Here is a 14,148-nt window from a genome sequence, read left to right as displayed (position 1 = left end):
GGTTTCCTTTCAATTTTGGGGGAGTTGAGCTTCTCGTCACAGTGCTCTCTGTTGGCATACTAGAGGTGTATGGGTCTCATTTGGTGTGTTATCTTCTTTCCAGTTTGGTCTTTGGAGCAACTGGCAGCAGGGTTTCTCTAAGTCCTGTCTTTTTTTTTTTTTTGGGTGGTACTGGGGTTCCTGGAAGCCCTTCTGCCTCCGGGATACACTCTCATGGGCTACACTCCCAGACCTATTCTTTTACTTTTTATGTGGAAACAGGGTCTCTTAAGCCAGCAAGGCTTTCTCCGAACCAGTGCGATCCTCCTGTCTCCGCCTCCCAAGCTCAGGGATTACAAGTGTGCGTCACCATGCCCAGCTAAGTCTTGTCTTTGAAGTTTAAAATTCTCCCTCCTCGCTGGGTGTCTGGGTGTCGTGGTGCACACTTGTAATCTCCACGCTTGGGAAGTGGAGGCAGGAGGATCGAGCAGGTTTGAAGCCAGTCTTGCTGGCTTAAGAGACCCTGTTTCCAAATAAAAACATATAAAATAGGTCTGGGAGTATAGCCCGGAGGTAGAAGAGTTCCATCCCCAGTACCACCAAAAAATAAAAAATAAAATAAAATTCTCCCTCCAGGTTTGGATGTTTCTATCTGAATGGACACTCTGTTATTTTGTATAATGAGAGGGAGGAAAAAAGTAAGGAAATAGGGGAAATAGCTATAGTCCAAATCAGAAAAATCAGATGGGGAAAACAAGAATGACTGTGATGACATCATTAATGAAACAAATGCTTGAGGATAGTAGAAAAAGATAAAATGGAAAAGAAAAAAAGTGAAATAGAAAAAGACTGTATACTAACCCATACACAGACACATCCCCACAAAGGAAAAGGAAAATTAAAAAGAGATGAAACAGCTGGGTATAGTTGTGCATGCCTGTGATCTCAGTACTTGGAAGGCTGAGCCAGGAGGTTCACAGGTTAAAGGACAGCCTCAGGAGGTAGTGACACTCTCAGAATAAAATAGGGGTGGGATGTGTGTAGCTCAGAGGTAGAATGCCTGCCCCTGAGTTTAATCCTCTGTATCACACACAAAAAGAGAGAGATGGAATCCAAAACAAAACAAAAAACAGGTAAACAAAAACCAAAAAGCAAAACCAAACAAAATAAGTGAATAAAAATAAAAGAAAGGAGGAAAAATAGTAAAACAAAGAGCAAAAAAACAAAACCTAAGAGTAACAGCCTAACTCTAAACACAACTCTGATACAGTAAGTATAAACAAGCAAACAAGCAAGCAAACAACCCACTAAAGAAATTCCACAACAACAAAAGTGTTTTTTCACTTTGATTTGTTTCACTTGGTCTTACTAGGAGTGAAGTTTCAAGGAAAGGAGTCTGCTCTAAATGGTTGTGGGCCTCTGTTTCCTCTACATGGTATAGTCTGTATTTCCTTTACCTAAACTTCTGCAGGCTCGTTCCAATAGGGTCTAGTAGAGACCATTTGAATTGTCTCAACTCCTTCTGGTTCAGTTTAAGATTTGTGGAGTTCCTTTTGTGCCTGGGAGCTTTGCTGATAGTTTACTGGGTGGGAGAGGGAAAAGATCCTCTCCCTGTGTGTAGGCACCAGGATCCTAGTAGTGGGACAGAGAGCTCCATTCTCCGCTGCTATGTCAGTGACAGGTCAATGATGAGAGGGCCTGAGAGCTTCCCTGTTCTGTGTGGACCTGGCTCGAACCTGTGTGGCGCGGGTGTGTTTCTGTAGTCTCCTTGGTGCTGTGGTCCTCAGCTCTTCACAGCCTTTTTTGTCACCCTTGCTGCATGACCGCAGCTCTGCTTGGGTCTAGAGGGGAAGTCAGGCTGTTCTGGGAAGGCCCACTAGTTGTGGTTCCTGATTGCTGGCACACCTGGGTCTGAAGTCCAGCCACTGGCACTGGCCCCCTGGGGTTCTGGCCACTCTGTTGAGGAGCCTGAGAGCTCTGCTCTTTCCAATGGGCACCATTGGTATTAGGGTCTGCGCAGTATCTTCTGCTGCTGGCTGCTCAAGGGAAATGGGCCATGGCCTGTTGAACTCCAAGACCTGCACAGGCTGCTGGAGCTGACTTTGTTTTGGTAGTTGAGCTTTGCTGGTATGAAAGCCTGCCTGGACTAGCTGTTGGCGGCCCTTTGGGGTTTCCCCTCTGGAACCCAACCACTGCTGATGCTGCCACCCAGCTCTGGGAGGCATCCCCTGGCCTCAGCCAGTCTGCTGACACTGATTCTGCAGCTGTGGCTAGGCTATCAATAGAAATAATGTAAGCTGGGCGTGGTGGCGCACGCTTGTAATCCCAGCGGGGAGGCTGAGACCTGGAGGATCGTGGTTCGCAGACAGCCTCAGCTACTTAGTGAGGCCTTCTGCAACTCAGTGAGACCTGGTTTCAAAATAAAGAATAAAAAATAGGGCAGAGGGTGTAGCTTGGAGGTCGAATGCCCCTGGGTTCCATCCCCAGACCTGCAAAAAAAAAAAAGAAAGAAATAATGTAAATATTACACCTTAGGGATTCTCAGTAATTTCCCAAAGTGTAACAAGGTTTTAAGAATCTGATTTAGAGGAATCAATATACAGTTTTGGAGAAGAGTTACTTTATAATCCAAAATGCAAATGTTTTGGCTTAGAGCAATACTTTGATGTGAAGTATTTTTCCAATGGAAATGTTAAAGGAGGTTTTGTTGTCATCACACTTAGTATTATTTGAAGGTATATTACTTTGAAACTTTATCAAATTTTTATTTTGTGTCTCTAAATACAACAGTGGAAGCCAAAATGAACTTAAATGTTATTACAAAATGCTATATGACTTCTGTAGACATCTAGCTTTTCTCAACTCTTACTTTTTGAACAAAGTCAATAATGTATTAGAATACTGAAAACAATGTACAGTGATTTTTCTGGAGTGCTCTTCGTATCAATTATTTACAGAGTGAATATTTAATACTTCAATTAAATATACAAATTTTTACTTTACAATTTTTTTAATAGTGCAGTATAGTGCCATTTTGGAATATATGTGGAGGTAATGGGAACTTTTTGCATGTGTCAGTGGTAATTGTTTATCTTTTGACTGTATAACGTGTGGTGGTCATATGGTTGGTGAAGTTTTTGATTTTTGTCTTTTCTGTAAACAGATAATCTCAGTGATACCTTAAAGAAACTGAAAATAACAGCTGTTGACAGGACTGAAGATAGTTTAGAAGGATGTTTGGATTGTCTGCTTCAAGCCCTGGCTCAAAATAGTAAGTTTCATTATGTTTACTCAAATTCCAAATGAAAAGAGAATTAAATCAGTCTTTCAGAAATTGGCATGTTAACTAAGCCCATATCTTGTATTCATGTAACTTGAGTTCTTTTAAATCCTATCCTTGAATACTGAAAATGTTTTAAATATTTCATCCTCCTCCTTACCTTCCACCCCCAAGGTACTCAAAGCCAAACACATAGGCAGAGAAAGAAGGAATTGATTGGTGGTGATGACATTTATAACAGTCCTAGAGAGGGACTATTGTTTCATTTCTCACAGACCAGCACCATTGTTTTTTTTTGTTTTTTAACCACCTACATTTCTGCTTTTATAAAGAAAAGACCAGAGCCAGTCGCGGTGGCACACCATTTGTAATCCCAGCATTTGGGAGGCTGAGACAGGAGGATCGAGGTTCACGGTCAGTCTCAACTATTTAGTGAGGCCCTTTGCAACTCAGTGAGACCCTGTTTGAAAATAAAGAATAAAAAGTAGGGCTGAGAGTGTAGCTCAGAGGTAGCCCTGGGTTCAATCCTCAGTACTATAAGAAGAAGAAGAAGAAGGAGGAGGAGGAAGAGGAGGAGGAGGAGGAGGAGGGGATTATATTCAATGTTATATGTGTGGAAATAAAGGAGAAATAGAAAGAGGGGGAGCTTGAAACACTTAACATTGTTTCCTAAGGTCTTATGGTTCACCTTTTAGAATAATTTTATCTTAAAATAATAATTTGCATAGATTAAATTATAAAAAATTAGCAGTAGTCATCCACAATCCCCTTGAAACTAAGATAAGGCTTGATGTTTGGTGTTGTGGTAAATAATACCAGAAATAAAAATCACATATTATTTATTGATTCCCACATTTATTTGTTATTTTGAGACAGGATCTTGCAGAGTTACTCAGGTTGGTAAGTTATCCAGGATAACTTACTTTTGATAAGTTCATTCAGGATAGCTTTGAACTTGAGATCCTCCTATCTCTGCTTCCCAAGTATCTGGGATTATAGGCATGCTCACACCATGCTGGATCAACTTTATAAGCTTAACTAATGACTACCCAGGAAGGGAGCAAAAACAAATGTCTTTTTAATAATCTGAAACAAATTTATAAATCCTCTCATGTCTGATCTTAGTACTAATTCATAGAGATTCTGTCTTTAACTTAAAGGTTGTATCTGTCATTGAGGCACATACTGTGTATTGGAGCTAGGCTGGGTACTATATCTGTTATCTAATTTTTTCTATAGTCTTAAGAGGTAGGAATTATCACAATTTAAAGATGAGAAAGGCTATTTGCCTTGTGGCAAAATCTAGAGTTTGGATTTGTACTCTTAGTTTAGCAAAATGTAAATTATACTGAGTGAAATGAAGCTTTTTGCTGAAATTTTACAATGTAAAATTTTCCTAAGAAACTAGGTTTTAATATGTGTCAAAATTTTTGCTTCCTTCTTTAAAATAGTTCCAAATTTTTCTTATTAAAGAGGAGGATAATAAGCCTTTTTCCCTTGATAAATTATAGGTATTAACATATTTTTATAAAATTAGCATCTCACTTTTAAACCAGAAAAAGTAAGAATATACTAGTAGGGTGTTTATTTTCTTTTTCTTTTTCTTTTTTTTTTTTTGGTACTGGGGTTCCTGGAAACCCTTCTACCTCCGGGCTACACTCCCAGACCTGTTTTTATACTTTTTTATTTGGAAACAGGGTCTCTTAAGCCAGCGTGCCTGGCTTCGAACCTGCACGATCCTCCTGTCTCAGCCTTCCAAGCGTGGGGATTACAAGCATGCACCACCACGCCCAGTGGGTATTTATTTTCTATAGCTGTTCTTAAAGTGATTGTTCCACTGCTGCTCTGTCTTCTTAGGTATAAAAGTATAAAACCTTGAACCTCGAAAAATGTATTTTGCCTTTTTTATAGAGACCTACTAGTTTCTTAATTCTTCCTAGTATTAGATATTTTAATTAAAAATAACACTGTATCAAAGTTGGGCCTGATGGAAAGATTTCTCCAGTTCATACAATCTAAATATTTTATTTTATAATCTACCAACTTGTCATTAGAGAGGACATTTCTAAAAGAAAATTTAATTTTTAAATATCGACACTGTGAGTTTAGCATATTTGAATTGTACATTATACCATATGCCTTTAGAGTGCTTTTCCTTCCTCCACTTCTTACCTATCTTTAAACATAGTTCTGTATAGATCTTAACTACATGGGTTAGATGAATTGAATACTTAACTAGATTTTATGGAAAACAGTTTTTTAAGCAGGCATTTTGTGTGTCTGTCTGATTGAAATAACCTGTAGGTTAGCTGGGAATGGTGGCACAAGCTTGTAATCCCAGCATTTGGGAGGCTGAGACAGGAGGATTGCGGTTCGAAGATAGCCTCAGCTACTTAGGCCCTTTGCAACTCAGTGAGATCCTGTTTCAAAATAAAGAATAAAAAATAGTGCTGGGGGTAGAATAAAAAATAGTTCGGAGGTAGAATGCCCCTGGGTTCTATCCCCAGTATCACAAAAAAAAGTAGACATTTATTCATTCATATGAAAATACTTTAGATCTCACTTCTAAAATGTTTTTAGTAAATAGATGAAGGCTACCAGCCAAAACGTCAGCCTATTTATTCTGTTCCCTTTTTAAAAAAATTATAATTAGAAGATTCCCAGTAAATGCTTATTACACTGTAGCCTGGCCATCCTAGTTCATGTTCATTTGAAAATTTAAAACAATAGGCTATATTTTGCTTCCCTAAACATTAGGAAAGGAGTTTTTCTTAGAGAATATAAAATGTCATTATCTTTCAAGAGAACTACTAGTTTTTAAATTAACCCAAAGAAAAATTAACGTTTTTTTTCATAATAAGGATTCTGTCAATTCTGTGCCAGTTCGAAGCTCGAGACCAGTTGCCCATGCTTGTGGATCTATAAAACAGCACCATAAAGTTCATTCACATTTTTAAGTACTTCCTGATTAATCAGGCTGCCTTCCTTTGCTTCATTATCTCATTTCTTTTTCACTTTAACTTTGTTTAGTTATTTGTCTAATGGCAAATTTTAGTTCACACAAGTTGCATAATTTATTTTCTGTAGAATAATTTTGTGAGCCAATACAGTTTTATTTCTTTTTAAAGAAGTGCTTAATATCCAGTTCTTAAAATATTCACTTATCTGTTGAATTCTTAGTTTATTTTCTAGTTCTTATTTTCTATTCCTTATTCTTTTACTTTATTTATAGTGTAGATTTATAGAGTTTTTGTTCTTGCATAGCCTATAATCCTAAACTCACCTAGGAATGTATCCAGACTGCCCATGTAGATTGCTTGATATATTTCTTTTAACAGTAAGAACTTTTTTGTTGTCACTTGCTCTTAGTTTGCTTTATACTTTTAATATCTCTGAAAGACTTCCTGTCAGGTAGCGTGGTTATTTCTTAAGTAAGGGACTTTGAAACTTGGCAACTGTTTTTCAATTGTCATGCTAGATTTACAATTACTGAATGTGGAATATTGTTCCTGTTTGGAGAAATGGAAGTGAAGATTATTTCACTTTGTGTTTTTATAGCAGTATCTAGAATAGATGTTTTTAACCCTAACAAATATACTATATGAAATACTGTTTCCTTTGCAAGATAAATTCATTACTTTTTTTTTTTAACCTGCTTTACGTTCTATTATATGCCTCTTCGGTAACTGAATGTATTATTCATGAAGATATTAATGAAATACTACCAAAGCTTCATTTAAAAAATTTTTTAAAATTGTTGTATTATAGTCATAGATCTTAATGGGGTACAAGATGGTGGAGACATACGTGCACACATCACCTAATTAACCCTTACCCAATTCCCTCTCCATTCTCTTCTCCCTCCTCATGTTTGGCTTAGTGATTGAAATTGATAGTTTGTTAATGTATATCATGTGCATTAGAGAATTTCCCTCTCCTCCCCTCCTATCCCCTCAGTTGGGTCACCTTATTTGCTTATCTATAGTATCTTCTTCCCTGTCTAGAGTTCCTCCTATGACCCATTTTCTCCCTAGCTGCTTCTTATTAGGGAGAACATCCAATTTCTTATGTTTTGTGTCTAATTTCACATAGCATAATCTTCTCCATTTCCCTGTAAATGACATAATTGTTTTTTTCTTTATGGCTAAATAAAATTCCATTGTGTACATAACCCATAGTTTTGTAATCCATTCATTTGTTGATGGATATCTTGGCTAATTCCATAGTTTGGCAATTGTGAATTGTGTGGTTATGAACATAGATACGCATACATTAGTTTGGTAGTTTGGTTTTGATTCTTTGGGGTAGATACCCAGAAGTGGTATTGCTGGATCATGTGGTAAGTTTGTTCCCATTCTTCTGACTATCCTACATACTGTTTTTCCAGAGTGGTTGCACTAACTTGCAATCCTACCAAAAATGTATTAGAGTTCCCACTTCTCTACATCCTCACCAGCATTTGTTGTTTGTGTTTTGTATGAGTGCCACTCTGGTTGGAGTTAGGTGTAATCTCAGGGTAGTTTTGATTTGCATCTCTAATTGCTAGTGATGTTGAGCATTTTTTTCATGCATTTATTGGCCATTTGAATTTCTTCTTTTGTGAAGTGTTTATATAGTTTACTTGCCCATTTTTTTAGTTGTTTTTTTGTACTGAGTTTGAGTTCTCTGTATATTCTAGATATTAGTCCTCTTTATCAGAGGAGTAGGTGGCAAAAATCTTTTCCCATTCTGTTGGCTCTTGGTTGAGGTTCTTGATAGTTTCCTTTGCTTTACAGAAGCTCTTCAGTTTCATGCAATCCCACATATTGATTAGCGTTTTAGTTTGTTGTGCCTTTGGGGTCTTGTTGAGAAAGTTTTTACCTGTGCCTATATGTTGCAGTGTTGGATCTATTCCCTCTTCAAGGAGCCTCAAGGTCTCTGGTCTAATTTCCAAGTCTTTTATTCATCTTGAATTGACTCTTGTGCAGGGTGAAAAATTGGGATTTATTTCCATTTTCTACATATGGTTAACCAGTTTACCAACACCATATTTAACAGGCTTTTTTCCAGTGTATGTAAGAAATTGTGTTTTGGGCTCCTTTGTTAAAAATCAATTGGCTCGAAGTGCGTGGATTTGTTTCTGAGTCTTCTATTTCAGAATAATACTTGAAATTGTTGCCAGAGCAATAAGGCAATAAAATGAAATAAAAAATGTACACATATGAAAAGAAGAACTCAGACTGCAGATGACATGATACTAAGACAACCCAACAGACTCAACCAAAAGGCCTATAGAACTGATCAACAAATTCAGCAAAGTGTCTGGATACAAAATCAATCTTAAAAAATCAGAAGTTTTTCTGTATACCAACCATAAATCTACTGAGAAAGAAATATTCCACAAAAAATAAAGTACTTAGGAATAAACTTAAGGACAGTACTTTACAAAGAATATTATAAAACATTGAAAAAAGAAATCAAAGACCTTAGAAGATGGAAAGATCTTCCATGTTCATGGGTGGGCAGAATAAATATCATCAAATGGCTATACTTCCAAAAGTAATTAAATTATCAAGGTAATTATTTACACACATAGAAAAAAATCAGTCCTCAGATTCATTTGAAACAACAGAAACCTGAGAAAAATCCAAAGTAGCTCTCAGCAACAAAAACCATGCAAGAGGAATCACAATACCTGACTTTAAAGTATACTACAAAGTCATAGTAATAAAAATAGCATGGTACTGGCACAAAAACAGATAGATAAACCGCTGGAGCAGAATAAAAGTCAAACATTCAGTTTTTAACAAATAAAACATTTAAGCCAAGTGTGTGGGTGCAGTATTTGAGAGGCTGAGACAGGAGAATGTGGTTCAAGGACAACCTCAGCTACTTAGTGAGGTCCTTTGCAACTCCGTGAGACCCTCTTTCAAATAAAGAACAAAAAGTGTGGGTGTAGCTCTGAAGGTGTAGCTCAGAGGTATAATGTCCCTGGATTCCATCTCCTGTATCGCAAAGAAAAAAAGAAAAGAAAATATTTGAAGAATATGAGACTCTCAACTAAACTAAAGCTGTCAGCTAAAAAGACATAATTCTAATGTGTTTAGAGTCCAAGATCTCCAGGTAATGGGGACTATCTAAATCTGAATCTTCCCACATACTCTCTCAAAAATCCATACAGATCAGTAAAGTGATCAGGAAAACAACTAACCAGAATCTATGCCTTCATCATAACAAGGAGGCAGATTTTAGGTTATTCAGGAGATGGATGAGTAACCAACTCTGCTTCAAAATTATACACTAAATAGGAAATTTCAGATGAGATGCATACAACGGTGCTACAAGGAAGAAAGCAGAAAAAAATAAAAACATTTTAACTATTAAAATTTTTTCTCTTAAGGAAAATCATCTATGAAGTAGTTATCAATAGGCCTGTAATTTTTTCATAGGAGGATATAAGAGGCTTATTTAGGAAAGTGGGGTTACAGTTTAAGGGAAGTCTGTGATAAAGGGGTATATTCCCAAAAAAGGTTTTAGAAAGATCTGTTTTCAGAAGTGGAAAACAGTGGCGAATTTTATACCTGTTGGGATTTATTTACTCTGGAAACTTTCTCTTTTATATGCATCTGGTATTGGAAACATTTTTTTTTTTTGTACTATAGCTTAATACATCTGTGCTATTTCTGTCATGTTGGAAATGTTCCAAATGCCTAAAAGAAACCCTGGGGGCAGAGATGGGTGGGTTGTATAAATGGCAATTGCAGCTGGGCAGTGAATCTCTTTATCTTTTCTTACAATAGCTGGGTGGATCCTCTGTCCCATTCTTCTCCCTGGTTATCTCTACTCTAACTACCTAACACTCTCCCCCTTAAGAGCTAGAGGACCTGGAATTATTTAGGGAACAGTAATGATAGTCTGTCTTCTCTGGCTTCTTTGAGCTATTGAAGATATAGACACACCAGGACCTCTCACTTTTGCTGTTAGGATAGGCCAAAAAGCATGGCCTCCATAGTTTTGATACAAATCAAAACTACCCTGAAATTTCACTTGAGGCCTACTAGAATGGCAATTATTCAGACACAAACAACAACAAATGCTGGTGAGGGTGCAGAGAAGTGGGAACTCTAAAGCATTGTTTGTGGGATTGCAAATTAGTGCAACCACTTTGGAAAACAGTATGGAGAATCCTCAGAAGAATGGGAACAAATCTACCATTTGATCCAGCAATACCACTTCTAGGTATCTACCCAAAAGAAAGGAAACCAAACTACCAAACTAATGCATGTATATCTATGTTCATAGCTGCAAAATTCACCATAGCCAAACTATGGAACCAGCCAAGATGTCCATCAACAGATGAATGGATTATAAAACTGTGGGATATGTACACAATGGAATTTTACTTAGCTGTTAAAAAAAAATACAATTGCGGTATTTTCAGGGAAATGGATGGATTTTGAGGACATTATGCTATGCAAGATTAGTCGGTCTCAAAAAGTAAGGAATCGGATGCTTTCCCTAATATGTGAAAGCTAGGGTAAAAGGGGTCATAGGAGGAACTCCAGGTAAAAAGGAAATCCTATAGAAGAGCAAATAAGGACACCAAACTGTGGGGATGGGATGGGAGGGGGAGAGAAGGAAACTATTCAAAGTGCACGATGTACTACTTCATATCGAAGTCAACTACTAAAACAAGCACAAAAGGGAGGGGTGGGGAGGGAGTGACTTGGGGACTGGGTGGGGGCTGGCTGGATGATGTTTGCATTTTTGTCTACACTTTTTTTTAACCTCATTATGATGTATAAATACAATGCACTAATAAAAAAAGAAAGGTACACATTAGAAAGGTTAAGATGATTAAAAAAAGACAAAAAATGAATCAGAAGTAGTATTTAAAGCTATAATAGAGCTAAAGGAAAATCTGAATCTTTGTATTGAAAGGCTCCATTATGTACTTGTGAAAACTGACATGGAATGGTCAACTCAAAAGCATAGTATGGAGCTGGACACTTGGCATATGCTTGTAATCCCAGTGATTGGGAGGATGAGAAAAGAGGATTGTGGGTTTGAGGACAGCCTCAATAAATAGTGAAACACTTGTCAACCTAGTGAAACTCAGTTTCAACATTAAAATAGGGCTAAGTGTATAGCACGGAGGCAGAGTGTTCCTGGGCTCAATTCCCAGTACATCAGACTTAACAAGTATGTATGTACATATGTGTATATATATTGTTATATATATTTCAGTGATGTAGCAATATTTTTCAGGTAATTAAAGGAATAAGAATTTTATACTGAACCAAGCTGCTTAGTACATATCAAAGTTATAGAAAGCCACTAGTTAAACATAGAACAAACTAAACTGGGCAAAGTGGCACACGCTTGTAATCCCAGCATTTGGGAGGCGGATATCAGAGGATTGTGGTTAGCTGACAGCCTCAGCTACTTAGCAAGGCCCTTTGCAACTCAGTGAGACCCTGTTTCAAAAATAAAAAGACTAAAAAACATAGGGCTGGGACTGTAGCTCGGAGACACAATGCTCCTGGGTTCCAACCCAGTACCGAAAAAAAAAAAAAAAAAAAATTAGTAGCCATGCTCCAACATGACTATTGAGCATTTGAAGTAAGGGTAGTCTGAATTGAAGTATACTGTAAGTATAAAATACATACCAGATTTCAAAAGTATAATACACACACACACACAAACACACAAACACACACACACACACACACACCACAAAAGGATAAAATGTAAATTATATCATTAATAGTTTAAAACAATACCAAGTAAATGTTGAGTTTTATGTTTAAAATTTTTTAAAAGTTATAATATAAATGGTTTTTAGTAGGTAGAGAAATGGCTTAGGATAAATCAAAGGCAATACCAGTGATAAGCCAGGTATTGCCGTATTGTCAAGAGGAATATAAATATAAGCATGGCAGTAGGCCTTTGAAGAAAAAGTTGTGAAATTATGTCAGAGACCCTAAATTTTTAAATGAGTATGTAATTGTTACTGATATTTCTCACAAATAAGAAAGTAAAGAAAAAGCAACTATTTGTAATATGGGAAAGTAAGAATCAGGTTTAAGACGACAGAATATGACACATGTAAAGAAACAAATGGAAAAAACTTTAGGATAAAACTTATATACCTATGAATGTTCAATTATGTGCATCTCAGACCTTTTATCTAAAGCATTTACTTTTTTTCCTGGATATTTTTTCTCATTTTTGTATTCTTAAAAACAAAGCAAGGGATGATGAATTGAAATGGAGAAAGAGATAACATTCATAAATCAGAATGACAGAAGAAGGAAGGATTGGAAATAAAGCAATGAGGAGATGATTTTACTGAAGTTTAGGGAATAAAGCTTATAGTGTCTTTTACTCTAAGATACTTACAGGCTCACCTAGTTCTCTTTTCCCAGGTCAGTGAATTCATTTTAATGGTAGTATCATCTAATTTTACAGTTTAAAAATACCTTACTAAGTCTCCAGCTGGTAATCCTTTCTGTCTCATTCTTATTAGGAGCTACCCAGTCCTTATGAAAGGCTTAAGTCTTTCATTCTTTCTCTCTCTTCTTTCTTTCTTTCTTTGCATTTCTACTGAAATATCAAAATGAATTTTGTGACATAACAATAAGTTGGGGTAACTGCTAGCAAAGAGAGCCATTAGTATTAGAACTTTCCATACAAGAATCTGTAATTGGTTTTACCAAGGTTCGTAATGACCTGCTTTTTAATATTTATTGTAATAAATGCCAAAATGAGGCTCCAAAAGGCAGAGTAATTTTTTTAATAGTAGCATATGGATTAAAAGTCTAGGTTTTAGCACACAGTGTTCTGTAAGGTGAATTCAGTTTAGATGTTTATAATTTTCTCTTTTCATATTTCAATGTTATGTGTCTTTTCATTGTACTAAAAACAGAATGTTTTCATTTGGCTCATAATTTAATTATAAATCGATCATCTTTTCTTTCTGATGTATGCATGTGGGAGGGATGATATAAAGGAAGGTAATTTTCTACAACAATTTCTGAAGGCTTAAAGAACATTTTTGCATATGTTTGCTCTTGAAAAATGTAATCTAAGATATGATTAGTTTAATGCAAAGTGAAAAATTTAATCTCTGCATGAGCCTGGTGATTGGTAATTATGCAAAACCTTCAATTCTTGACTTCAAAATTCTTGAGAGAATTCCTAAAATATAAAGCAATATCTTCAAAAGCTCAACCTTGTCTTCTGTTAGAACTGTAATTATTATATAGTCAATAAATATAACTCAATTGTTTTATCTGTAATATTCCCATAGCAGTTTATACGTTTCTTTGTTCAAGCTTACATCAATATGTATTCATTGTTTGTGTATGCCTTTTTTATTTCTTTCATTATCAATAATCTAAAATCAGGAATGCAAACTTTAGCAATTCTAATATTACCTAAGTTCCCTACAACCCTATTTCCCCTTACTTTTAAATTATGAAACTACCCTAGGTGTTCAACAGATGAAGGAATTATAAAATTAAGGGATATACATGTAATAGAATCCTATTCAGCAATAAAGAACAAATACTTCAGCAATTCTAGTATTACCTAGGTTCCCTACAACCCTACTTTGCCTTACTTTTAAATTTGACATTGAATGACTTCAGTTATATACTTTTTGTGTTCCCTGTTTAAAGATAGCAAGCTATATTATTAAATATGCAAGGTGGTATCACTATGAATTCATATTTTATAATTTTAATCAGACCTTTGACATTGCTCATTAATCTTTTTTAATTTGGCTATTAATTGTGCTGCTATAGGCATGGATATGCAGGTATTGCTATAATCTGATTTCAGTTCCATTGGAAAGATATGAGTGGAATAGCTTGATTATGTGATGGATGCATTCCCAGTTTTCTGAA

General features: G+C 36.1%; 1 protein-coding gene across 1 annotated transcript in view; it reads left to right on the top strand.

Moving 5' to 3' along the window:
• RAP1GDS1 (Rap1 GTPase-GDP dissociation stimulator 1) overlaps positions 1–14,148 on the top strand; it is a gene marked incomplete at both ends in the record, with an annotated part of 127,576 nt that overhangs the window by 14,494 nt on the left and 98,934 nt on the right. The window contains one exon of the mRNA XM_080697193.1: positions 3,143–3,250. Coding sequence (XP_080553319.1) covers positions 3,143–3,250 — 108 coding nt within the window. The remainder of the gene's footprint in view (positions 1–3,142; positions 3,251–14,148) is intronic.

The sequence above is a fragment of the Muscardinus avellanarius genome (genome assembly GCF_963383645.1).
Source record: "Muscardinus avellanarius genome assembly, chromosome: 6".
In the NCBI taxonomy this organism is placed as follows: Eukaryota; Metazoa; Chordata; class Mammalia; order Rodentia; family Gliridae; genus Muscardinus; species Muscardinus avellanarius.
This window is presented reverse-complemented; position numbering and strand designations above follow the sequence as displayed.